This window comes from Lagopus leucura, unplaced genomic scaffold, assembly GCF_019238085.1.
Source record: "Lagopus leucura isolate 7727_CA_CO unplaced genomic scaffold, USGS_WTPT01 Super-Scaffold_100002, whole genome shotgun sequence".
Classification (NCBI taxonomy): domain Eukaryota; kingdom Metazoa; phylum Chordata; class Aves; order Galliformes; family Phasianidae; genus Lagopus; species Lagopus leucura.
The window spans coordinates 26,639,033-26,651,246 of NW_024962263.1; the positions used below are offsets into that span (position 1 = coordinate 26,639,033).

Sequence of the window (12,214 nt, forward strand, 5' to 3'; positions counted from 1 at the left end):
AATCACTTCACCAAAGGTCTCCCAAGAACAGTGTGGATGTGGCACTGATGGACGTGGTCAGTAGGCATGGTGGGGACAGGCTGACATTTGGACCAGATGATCTTAGAGGTCTCTTCTAACCTTCATGATTCTATGAATTGCTCCTCATGGGTGTGGGGGATACAGCCTGGGCTGTGTGTTGGCTGATAAGCCAAATTAGCCTCAGATATATACAACCCCAATACCCAGCAAGAATTCCATAAGAATACAGAGACATCCACCCAGCACAGTTGGTCTGACACCATGTTTCAGGCTAATTCCCATCCCTCAGTTTTTAAGCAGGCATTATTTAACTTCAGTTATCTCCCTTTAGAACCACAGTAACACCACACGAGGGATTTAGGCGATCCAGTGGTGCAGTGCTGAGACCCACCCCAACCACGGGGGCCGACGTGCACCTCGACGCTATCCCTCACGGAGGGGCCGCCCGGAGACCCTTAACGCTTCTGAGGCGGCCTCGCTTTCCGCCCACCTCGGCCCGGGCGGGCTGTCGGGGAGGACTCCGGAGCGGCGGCGCCGCCGCCGATGACCGCGAGGGGGCGCCCGCCGCCGTCTTTGCTAGGCTGCCCGCGCCGGCCGGAGCCGCGGCGGTCCCGCTGCCCGCTCGGCGTGCTGCTGCCGGGCATGAGGGAGCTGCTGCCGCTCTGCCCGCGCCCCGCGGCTCCGGCGCCGCCTCCTCCTTCTCCTCCTCCTTCTCTTTCTCCTCCTCAGTCGGCCTGAAGCGCTCTCGCACTCCGGATCCCGGCGGGGAAGGGGCCATGGGCCGCCTCCCCGGGGCGCGGCGGCTGTGAGACGGCCGGCGGTGCGCGGCGTGCCGCAAAGCGGGGAGCCGGGGGCTGCGAGCCGCGGCCGGGCGGCGGGCGGGCACGTAGCGCCGCGCCGCGCCGCGCTGCCGAGGGGGCGCCCGCGGCCCCCTGCGCTGCCCACTCGCCCCCGGCGCCGCCGCTTCGCCGGTGCATGGATGCGCCATGGCCACGCTGGTGTGCCGGGTGCAGTTCCTGGATGACACCGACCCTTTCAACAGCACCAACTTCCCCGAGCCCACCCGGCCGCCGCTCTACACCTTCCGCGAGGACATCCCGCTCGGCACGCAGCTGGCCGGCGTGCACCGCCTGCTCCGCGCCCCGCAGAAGGTACGGAGGGATTCGGGAGGGGGGGTTCGGAGGTAGGAGCCGGTCGGAGCCTCGGAGACGGGACGGCAGCGATGCGGGGCTGCCCCCAGCCGCGCTCCACGGGCATCCCCGGGGCAATCCCTGCAGCCGCGGTCGGGTGAGGAAGCCGGGAGGCATCCAAAAATCCCACCGCAACCCCCTCGGCCCCCCGTTAGGTATCAGCATTGGCCCATCTGAGTGCCTCGGGGCTTAGGGACAGCTGAGCTGCGGGAGGGATCCGAGCTGGGCTTGGCAGGGCTGTATGAGCCAGACGGTTACAGCAAGGGCTTGGGTAAAAATAGCAGCCTGTCTGCTGCCCTTGAAACAATTGATACAGCTCAGGAGCTGCGGCGTGTCACCGCCACAGCCCTTGTCACATCTTACCTGCCTCTGCTGCCTGCTTCTTGGCGTGTGCTGGCACCCGCATGCTGCCCTTGAAGCCGGACAGCCAGGCATAGGGCTCGAATTTTCAGATTTCAAAGCAGTTCCATTGACTGACATAATAATAACGGCCTTTCACTATTATCTTACATCTGTACATTAGTTCTGCAGGGCAGACAGAAGAAAAAAAGGGACTTTTTTTTTTTTTTTTGTATTTTTTTTTTTTTTTTGTTTTTTTTTTTTCCCAGAAGAAAGCAAGGCAAAAGTTGTAAAACTTTTATTCACTCTCTGATGAAGTGGGAGGAAAATACTCTCTTAACATTACTTGTTGCATTATATCTTGCTCTGGGGAGCTTGCAGGGAGATGACAAAGGGCTGTGTGTGCTCTCAGATTTAAGGATATCCAAAGCCCAATAAAAGTATTTCAGAGAAAAGCTCTTGGAGCAGACAGAAGTTTTGCATTTGTAGAACAGTTTCTTGCATAATAGTTGCCAAGGATACAGCATCCAGAGAGCAGAGCTCTGCCTTGCACACAAAAACGTTGGGAGTTCTTGGTGCACTGGGTCAATTCTGTTTTCATGTGCTCAGTGCTCCCTCATTCAGAGACTGGTCCCATTGTTTCCAAGGGAGGCTTTTTTGGGAGTCAGAGCTAATTAAAAGGACAGGGCAGATTCTGACACCTCGTAAAGTAAATAAAAAGATCATTTTTAATCTGGATTTACAGTTAAAGCAACCTCATTTTCAAGAGTATTCCACTGTGTTGTGTTTTGCTATTACTTCCCTTTCAATGCTGTCCGTGCATTTCTTTATAACCCTTTTCTAACTAAAAATCCCCAAGGATTCTGTGCCTGAGGGGCCACCCCAAATCCACAATCACTTCTATGTGCTTAACTCCTGCCCTGCATTTCAGTGTACTGAAATGTGTTTCTGGAGCTTACTTGATGTTTGAAAGCTGGATTTCCAGGCTTAGGATGAAAGATGGCAGAAGTCTCTCGAGGTGCTATTGAATGATAGCTGCTCAGCTAATGGCAATGACTTGTTAATCTGGGGCTCTGACTATTGCAAACATTTGTTTCTGCTGTTCTAACTGTGTGGGTAGGCTCGTGGGAATCTGCTTACACGGTTAAAGTTACCTTTGCGTTTGCAAAATCAAGGCCTATTTATTTCTGGGGTGCCTTAATTATTATGTCTCTTGGCATTCCCTTAGCTTTTACTAGAGAAAAAAATGCAGTTGGTTAGACTTGTTTACGTTTACTGAATGCATGTAAAGCTTAATTCTTTGTGCGCACTTGCTGTTAGCGCAGCCTTTCTGTGTTTGTGATTAGATCTTTTTGTGTGTTGATGTAGTTTTGCGAGTTAACTGATTTCTGTCACTTTTTAAGGACAGGCTTCCCACTTTCTTTTATGGTGGTGGGGACGTTTTTTTTTTCTTTTCTTTTCTTTTTTTTTTTCTGTGTCTTTTCCTCCGGGCTGTATTCACTGGGTCTCTAGGAGGTTACCACGTGGGTTGACTGAGCAGGGCTCTTCCACATTTGTCCTCAAATTTGTCTTGATCTCTGTGATCTCAGAGGAATGCATCTGTCAAGGCAGAGTGCAGCTTAAAATTCAGTTGTCAGCTCAATCTGACATATTTAAGGTTTGACTGATTAATTAATTACTTTGAAAATTAGTGAGCTAATGGCTAAACAGACTGTTTAATATCTTGATGGCGACTAGTGCAAAAAATCTTGAAACAAACTTAGCAGTTTTTAGCTGAAATACATAGTAACACCCGTCTATATCAGTTCTGATCTCTTCTGAGTGGGAGGCATGTTTGCCACTGAGTTCTGCAGGAAAGTGACCTATGTTCTTTTTTCCTTTAATCTGCTTTCAAGTTATCAGCTTTTGATTTAGATGAATGTTCACATATTCCTTGGAAACACGGTGCCACTTGGTGACTTTGGACCACGAGCTGCAGAGTAGTATGCACATAAAGAGTTAAAACTTGTGATTGTTGTAGAAGTTTTGTAGTTAATACTAGAGTAACTTGTCACTGTAAGTCACTGTAAGTTGAAATATTGTTATACATTACCAATACACCCCCTTAAAATTTAAATGAAAAATCAGTCAGCTGTCATAGAATTATGGTATTGGCTTTTTGTAATGAACAAATGTCAGAGTTTGTCTCCAAGTGGCAATTCAATTCTTTGGAAATAAAACAAGTGAAATCAAGAAGAATTTTCCTTTTAAGGTTACACTTAGGTTTGGAAGCAAGTTTCAATCCGTAAAGTGTCTTCCGAATGGCAGTGTCTTTAGATTCCTGTGGAGGAGTGCACTGAAGTTAGATGACTCGGGTTCATGAATGCTGTCTGGGATGGGATTTACAACCCTGAATGCTTTAAGTATGTGGATGAGGTGAAAAATTCTAACTGGCTGACTGGGAACTCTGAAAAGAGAAGGGTCTGCAATCCTGTTCCCCTCTAGAGGAAAGAAACCTCCTCCTTCTCCCTTTTTCCTGCTTCTCTCTGTGCACGGCTTTCCCAACGGCCATTCCTTTGGATGAAGCAGCTCACCCTGCACTGTAATGCATTTGGTTCTGCCTAGTGTGCCTGGGGCAGATGTGCCAAGTCCAATTCCATGGGGCACTGTGGTCAGGTCAGGATTGCTCACCAGGAAAGCATGGTGGCTTAAGATGCCTTGATGCTGATTTGACTGAGATGATGACATGTGTAGATACAATTAAGTACCACAAATTCTATCACAGTATTTCTAGTCTTGTCTGCAAAATCTTGTTGAGATTACATTACAGAGTTTTTGTGGGTTGCTTTTATTGGTTTGAGTGCTCAAGGTGTTATTTCAGATTTGGCTTTTACCCCATTGGTTTGGAATATTGTTGTTCTATCTTTCTCGTTGTCCGTAGTACTAATGAGAACTGGATCTAGTCTGGACTGTGAATTCAGATGGCCCTTTTGCACATTTCTGTGAACGTTGAGAAAATTCAGGACTGGATCTAAATTTGTGGCTTGGGCCCTGTGCCAATAATGCTCTTTGAATCTAATTTGGTACTTTGGGTTTGTTGGTTTTGAATTGCTTTGAGTTACTTGATACTTCTGACTTGCTGACACAGGGTCATTCAGGAGAGTGGATATATATACATGGCCAATGTCAAGTGGTATGCTTTTTTTTTTTTTTTTTTTTAAGAGATCTTATTCATATAATTACAGTGTGCTGAGTATGTTACCATATTCCATTCTCATATTCCAATGTGCTGTTTAGTGTACTGTTTAGGGCAGCTATGTAGGAATTGTATGTTCATAATAGTATAGGAAATCACACTGTTCAATTTATGAAAAAACGTAATTTAAATACTTCATTTGATAGGGGAAAACAAAAAAAAATTTCCTTGTGCATGTGGTGTACTGGTTGTCCAGGTGGAAAGGGAGAGGTATAATGTTGTAACAGTACGTAGTTACACCTCTTGTTCTCTCTTGGGGAAAAAAAAAAAAAAAAAAAAAAAGAGGCAGCTTCTCCAAGATTTTGTAAATAGGAACAGTGTCATTCAAAAAGCAGTGTTATAAGCAAATAAATGCAGTTGGCACTAGAAGAGGGATTGTGGAGTTTCATTCATAAAGAAGAAGGAATTTAACCCTTGATTAAAAGCCATGGCTAACTCAGGATATGGTGTGATGCAAACTGACAGCAGGGACTGTTCCACAGGGCCGTGTCCTGGCATGAGGCTCAGCTTTGGTGCAGAACTCAGTGCCAGAGGATATAATCCTGCCAGCACCTTCAGGTTTTCTTACAGCAGCAGACCTGTGAGCTGCCTCAGTGGCATTAAGAAATGACTTGGTGCATAGAGGCTATTTAGAAAGAGAAAAGGGATGGTTTAGATTTTGATCCTGGAGAGCAGAGCAGCCGTTCTCTGAAGAAAGCATTTTTGGTTTGGCTCCGCTATGCTTTTCCCTGGATCTGAAGAATAGAAGACAAAATCTTTTCCTATTTGTATCTTGGAAAATCACAGAATCATCGAATGGCCTAAGTTGGAAGGGAAAGATGAAAGATCGTCTCATTCCAATCCTCTTGATGTTGGCAGGGCTGCCACCCACCAGATTAGGCTGATGGGGCCCCATCCAACCTGGCCTTGAATGTCCCCAGGGATGGGCAATCCATAGCTTCTCTGGACAGCCAGTGCCAGGGCCTCTAGCCTAATTTTCACTTCTTTTAGTTTAAAGCTTTGTCTTATTACTATCAGACTGTGTAAAAAGTTTGTCTCTCTCCTGCTTATGAGCTCCCTCCAAGTGCTGAAGGGCCACAGTGAGGTCTCCCCCAGAGTCTTCTCCAAGTTAAACAAGCCCAGGTCCCCCAACCTTTCTTCATAGGAGAAGTGTTCCGCCCTATCATCATCTTTATGCTCTCCTTTGGACCCAAAATAAGCACACAGACAAAGGAAACTGGCTGATATCTTCTTCAGGTATCACTGCAGAGGATTGGAATGAGTTAGCTGAGGAATATATCAGTCAAGGGCCATTAAGATGACCAGGTCTTTCAAATTCTTTCTGAGGCTGGTGAACATCTTCGATGTTCAGGGCTGGTGAAGCCCTTTCTCATCCTTTTAGAGAAGAGAGTTTAACAGAGCAGTTATTTCCAGCAGGTTCCAGATTTAACCAAGAGTTTCTAGAGTTTCCAAAACCTCATACTTCAAGAGATTGACCCCAGAGTGGTTTACTAAGGAAAACATGGTAGGATCAGGCTCTGTTTTTGACTTGAGAGCATGATCTGCATCAGAGTCCTGTTTGGAGCATGATACTATAGGAGAGCATAAATATACTTGGAAGCATAACCACAAAAACTACCCAGCGTCTGGCAGCTTGTTATTTTCAGCAGTATTGGCCTTCAAAGAAGCTAAGATCCTGGTACAGCAGGGACAATTTGACTGTAAAATGCTGGATTTGGACAGTTTAACGTATGAGGTCTTTGAAATCCTTGCAAGGTTCTTTTGTTCAGTGATAGTTTTAACAAGTTATAGTTCAGTTTGGCTTAGTTGTGTGATTTAGTCTTGAAAAGTGTATTGCAAAAGCAGTGGAGCAGAACAATCTCAGAGCTCTAGGGGCTGAACTGAACATTTCTCTTTTAAGTCGCTTAGCTGCTGATGGCTCGAAAGTTTTTGTAGTTTTAAGAATGATTGGAAAAAAGCATGGTGTCAACTTCATAGATCTTATAGTGCTGTTAGATTTTGAAATTGGTTCAGTCACATTCTGTGTATGAAAATTTATATCACTGTAGGATATTTTTAATCAAAGAAAGGAGGAGTTAGACCTTGCTGCTGTAATTCCTCAGGTCTTGTACTTGCAGTTACAGATTTCAAAGTTTTCTTCCAAATCTAGTTGTAGATAGGTCCTTTCTTCCAAACTCTTCTGAAAGAGCTCTATGAAGATTGCTGACAGCTTCAGTTAGCAAGAGACTTAGAAGGCTTCAGTCTGTATCTGTGTTGGTGAAGGAAAGATCAAAGAAAGATGTGAAGTTGGTGTGCTGCAGTCTACTCTTTTGCTGTCCCATATAAGAACAAGACTTCTAAAAACTTTTTGGAGTTGTGTTCTCTTTACTGTGCTTGCACAGCTATCCTATCTTGTAAGTAATTAGGGTCTTTTTTTTTTTTTCTATCTCATCTGGCTTGCTTGGCTGTCCTCCTGTATACACTGCCCCATGTAATGCAAACGGGTGTTAAATTACCCTTCTATCACATTCTCACCTATGATGGTTCTCTCAGCTTTACAGTCCACCTTCTTGGCTGTCGAAGCACCCACACCTCTCTGCAGCACCTGTTTAAAAGAACCACAGAACCACAGTTGACTGGAAGAGAAACTTGTACCCATTTAAAACTTTAAAGTAATGCAGTCAGTCTGCCTAGAATTTGAGGAGCACAGGTTGGGACCTCTGTGTTTCAAAAAATGAATTTTTCAGTGAGCCCAAGTGGTCTGAACTGGGACTGTACACTTCTTTGATAAACAGTGCGTCAGTAGGCTGTACCTATGTACTGGAATATTACTTCATTACTGGCTCAGAGGAAAGAGTGCCAGCCTCTATACTTCTGTCATCACTTTCCACACCACCTGGATTGCATTATATTAATATTAACTTTATATTGTATTACAGTTATTAAGAAGACAGCAAGGAATGTTGTTACATGTTTTTAGCACAGGAACAAGTTGGGACAAAAGTAGCAGTCTATTCTCTGGTAGGCCCAGCTACCTAGAAACATCTGCATCTATCTGGCATATGAAATTATTGAAGGAGAGGTGAGTGAGGCTTAGAAGTTCACTTTCCACGTGTCATCAACTTAACGCATATGTATATGTATATAAAATGCATTGCAGTTTACAATTCCAAACACTTATAAAGAAATAATTCTTTAATTACAAGCATTTTTAAGAACGCTTTTTTTTTTGAAAAAAAGCACAAAACCTTAGACTTTTTTCTTCATTTTCAGTGTGACTGTTTGACTTTAGCAGTCATACTACTAAACTGTGAGAACAATATTTATGTGAATTACAAAGTCCTGAAAAACTCTTAATTTTCATCCTGGATGCCGAGTCACTACAAGCCAAAGCATTATTATTAATCTCTTGGTAATATCAGTCATGATTTTATGTCTTAGTAGGCTCTATAACACAGAGTGAGGCAACTGAAAAAGTGGCTTACTCTCCTTTAGTCATAGTACTAGAAGGTTTTTTAAGACAAAATACATATTCTTGGAAAAACTGGACCTGGTGTTGCTGGGATCACTAATAGTTAAACTCTTGATATTGTTAAGGTGAGAAAAAATTGTCATAAATAACTTGTAATACACAACCAGAGTGAGTTGGTGGCACTTATCTAGCTGTAGGGCAGATGAAAGTGGGACTTTTCTAGGATTCAGAAAAAATTGGTATCTTATCTAACTGCTTTTTATTACTACACTGCAGCAGCTGCCCCTGCAGTGTGACTTGTGGCTCCACAAAGAGGGTAGAGTTTCTTGTTTTGTTTTCTCTTCATCTCCAGCATTGTGAGAGAGTTTTGCTTGCAAAGAGTTGTTGTCCTCTGCTCTACTTATGGGACATGGTGAAGTCTCTCGTGGTGTAGACTCCCCCAGGTTTGTCAGAGAGAGAATTAAGGATGCCTGTTGCACTTTATTCCTTGCACCTGAGTAGTTCAGCAGTCTTGAAGGAGTGGGGCAATTAAAGGCAATGAGCACCTGGAGAAGTAGGAGTGATCAGCAGTATGGAAAAACAAACAAACAAACAAACAAGGTGATTTTCTTTAGTCTTTGGGGGAAAAAAAAAAAAAAGGAAAATTCTGAAGTTGTGAGGTTCATTTATGCAGTTAACTTTCACAGGTCGTTGGGATCTTTGTGGTTAACTGCTTTCTGTCAAAAAAAGTAAGTGAATTTGTGGGATACTCTTTCATGGCTTTTTTTTCATTGGAAGAGGTGAAAGGACTGAGAAGCCTTGTAGTAGTTGGTGCTAAGGAAAGGTGGTGAGCTGTGTCTGGTTGCAAGAATGATGGTTTGAAGACTACCACCTTTGCTACTACTTTCAGTCTTAAAGACTTTCTATCATGAGGCAATTTTCTTCAAACTTCTTCCTTTAGATGTCTTTACAGGTATAGTGGAAATGCTAAAGCAGGGCTTGAAACATCGATTGAGCACCTGATAGGAAGGTAGGGCCAACCCAGGGGAGCTCAGGTGTATGCAATGTACCTGAGTGACTGGAAGGGGTGAAGCCAGGATCCACCCCTTCCCAGACCTCATTTAAGGGTTGGTAGTAGAGGCAAGGGTATCTTGCTGGAGAACCTTGCATACCTGAGGCCTTCTAAAGGTAAGCAGCTTCTTTCTTTTATTTCTATACCTGTGGCTGTTGTATTTGAGTAAGTCCTTACTTGCTGCAGCCTAGGACCTTGCTGCTCTGCTGCCATTGCTGTACTTTATGCTGTATTATAATAGGAAATTAACGGGAATGTATGCTGAATGTTTTTCGAAAGCAGGTAAGGCAGTCAGGTCTGAAGAAGGAGGGGCACTGATAGGTCAAATGACACTATCTGTGCTTTTCTATCTCTGCACGTGACTTGTTCTCGTGTTCATTGCAACTTTTTTTTTTTCCCCAAAGTATTCTGTATTACGCTGTCAGGTGAGTCAAGCTTTTCTTATAAATGTGCAAGACTTACAGCTTTTTAGTGATCACAAGATGTTCTGGCTTAATTTGCAGTGGAAAAGAAAGGTACAGGAGAAATATGTACTTAAGGTAGATGTGTCTGATGTGATCTGTTAGATCTGTTGCCTAAATGACTTGCATCTTGTAATGGTCATTGCTAGTCAAAGTTCAGAGACTCATAGAATCACCAAGGTTGGAAGAGACCCACGGGATCACCCAGTCCAACCATTCACCCATCACTAGTAGTTCTCACTCAAACATGTCCCTCATCACAATGTCCAATTCTTCCTTGAACATCTTCAGGGTTGCTGACTCCACCACCTCCCTGGACAGCCCATTCCAGTGCCTATTTACTCTTATGTAAAAATATCCTAAAGGATAAATGATGATGTTGTGGTGTTTTTTTTTTCTTTTTTTGTTTTTTGTTTTCACAGTCTCAAAACGTTAAGTCCTGAGTGTTTTAGGCCCTAGGTTTGAAGTTGTTCGTTATGCAGGAAATGTACATGTAGTTACAAAGGGAAGGCCTAAGAACATGACTCCAAGATTAGCAAGTCAATCAGAGCTTAGCGTTTTAACTTAGTAGTTAATACTTGAATGTATGAAAAAAACAAATACATTGAGTAGCTTGAGGAAGAAGAAGCTTAAAATATGTACATGTATTTTTTGGCAGATATTTTAGAGCATCCTTGTAAAAGCCCTTTAAAAACAGGCCCTTCACAAGCTACTCTGCACAGAAGTTAAAGAGTGTTCAGGGTGAGGACTGTGTTGTTTCATGCTTGGGACTATTTTCAGGGCAGGACTGAAGTGGGCTACTTCTGTGTTGACAGAATTAAGTCATCTGAACAGCTGCCAGTAAAGGTAAAGAATATTGATTTTCAAGGTTGCCAAAATGTTATCTTTCTGTCATAAGCACTAAATCAAACTGTAGGGGACTGGAGTAAGACTATCGTTTGTTTTAATGTTTTCCTTTGTGGGCTCTTAATTGAGACAGGCAAGATAAAAGCATTCACTCTGCTAGCAAATGCATTTGCTAGCATGTAGCAAGTGTCTTCCTAGTGCTGTTCCTCACCATGCTGACTGCTGAGCATGATCATGTTCCTGCAGCGTGTTTCAACATGTAATTGCATTTGGCCTATATACAGTAACTTGGCTGTCTTGGAGCTTTAATCCCAGTCATTGTAAGAGTGCCAATTGAATTGCAGCCTAAAAATAGCCTGCATCCAGACATGCAGTTTGGTGCTAATATGACATAATTACAACTTGACAAAAGCAATAGGCAAGATGCTGTTCAGTGACTTCTAGGACGTTATGCTTGACTAAAGTGATATCTTAAACTGATGAATATTGCTAGTGTGGTCACACCTCAAATAAATGGCCTACTTTGTTAACTTCTTTGATAGTTCTGTTGGGCTGCTGAAAGAATGCCTTTACCTTAAGGCCATTCTTTAGATGGATGTTACTTCTGTGGGAAAGCCACTAGTAATAGGCCATAGCATTTGGAAATCAGTAATGCAATATGTGATTGAAGTGTGTGGGGGGGGGGGGGGGGGGGACAGATTAGAAATATTTTTCATTGAAGTGTAAATTAAATTATGTTTATTCCCTTTGTTTGGTATGATTTGTTGCTTGTATTCCAGCAAATAGTTGAGAAAGAAATATGCAGCCAACAGAGAGAAGAGCCTGCTATCTCACTAGTAGTTACCAGCTAGGGTTATTTTAAGATGTCTCAGTGGAGACTGAAATCATGCTCCCATGTTCTTTATCCACCAAATTGCACATCTTGAAATAAAAACTGTAAACTAGATCTCCTGAGATAATTAAGCATCAGCTCATAAAATATACTTTGGAGAAATAATCAAATGATTAAAGAATTCCTTATTGAATTCTTTAGAAGGAATTGCCATGGATTTCATGCTGCAAGGTAATCCATTTATGTGTTCTTATGCTAAAATCAAGAAAAATGAAATTAAGTCAAATTAAACTACAAGTAATTACCATGAAACTATTTTCTTGAATTGTGTGTATACATAGTGGAACTTAAAGCAGTTTTGAATCTGCCTCTGTCTTCTCAAATTGGTTACATCTAAGTAATTGAAGTCAGTACTGAAGTATATTCTGTAGGTGAGTCATGGAAGGTTAATATTGAAGATGAACTCATTCCTGCATGTTACCTTTTTAATGAGCAGTGTGTTTGGCTATTTAAAAATAAATATGACCTACTACTCTTACTGCTATTTTTTATGGTCCCAGTTGTTTTTTAAGCCACCTTCCTACCAGAACTGAAGGCTGATGGATTTGAGGAGACTGTGTGTTGGGGGGAGGGGAGGTCTGTATTAGGCTTGGAAACAGAAATATAGCAGTGAGCAGGTTGTTAGCCAAATTTAGCATCTCTCTTAAACTGTGTTTTTTATCAGTTGTAACTTTTTATATTAGGTGTTATGATGAGACTTGTTTTCTTTGCAATATAATCTATTTTGC

At 43.0% G+C, this 12,214-nt stretch overlaps 1 protein-coding gene across 5 annotated transcripts in view; it reads left to right on the forward strand.

Annotated features, from left to right (window-relative positions):
• Window positions 1–971: 971 nt before the first annotated feature.
• The window catches only part of FHOD3 (formin homology 2 domain containing 3), a 359,344-nt gene continuing 348,101 nt past the window's right edge, over window positions 972–12,214 (forward strand). For 3 of the 5 annotated variants that reach the window (XM_042868617.1, XM_042868618.1, XM_042868619.1), the window contains exon 1: window positions 973–1,172. In XM_042868617.1, coding sequence (XP_042724551.1) covers window positions 1,008–1,172 — 165 coding nt within the window. In that variant the 5' untranslated portion in view covers window positions 973–1,007. Of the gene's footprint in view, window positions 1,173–12,214 lie in introns of all 5 variants that reach the window. The other 2 variants (XM_042868621.1, XM_042868620.1) reach the window with 1 other exon arrangement.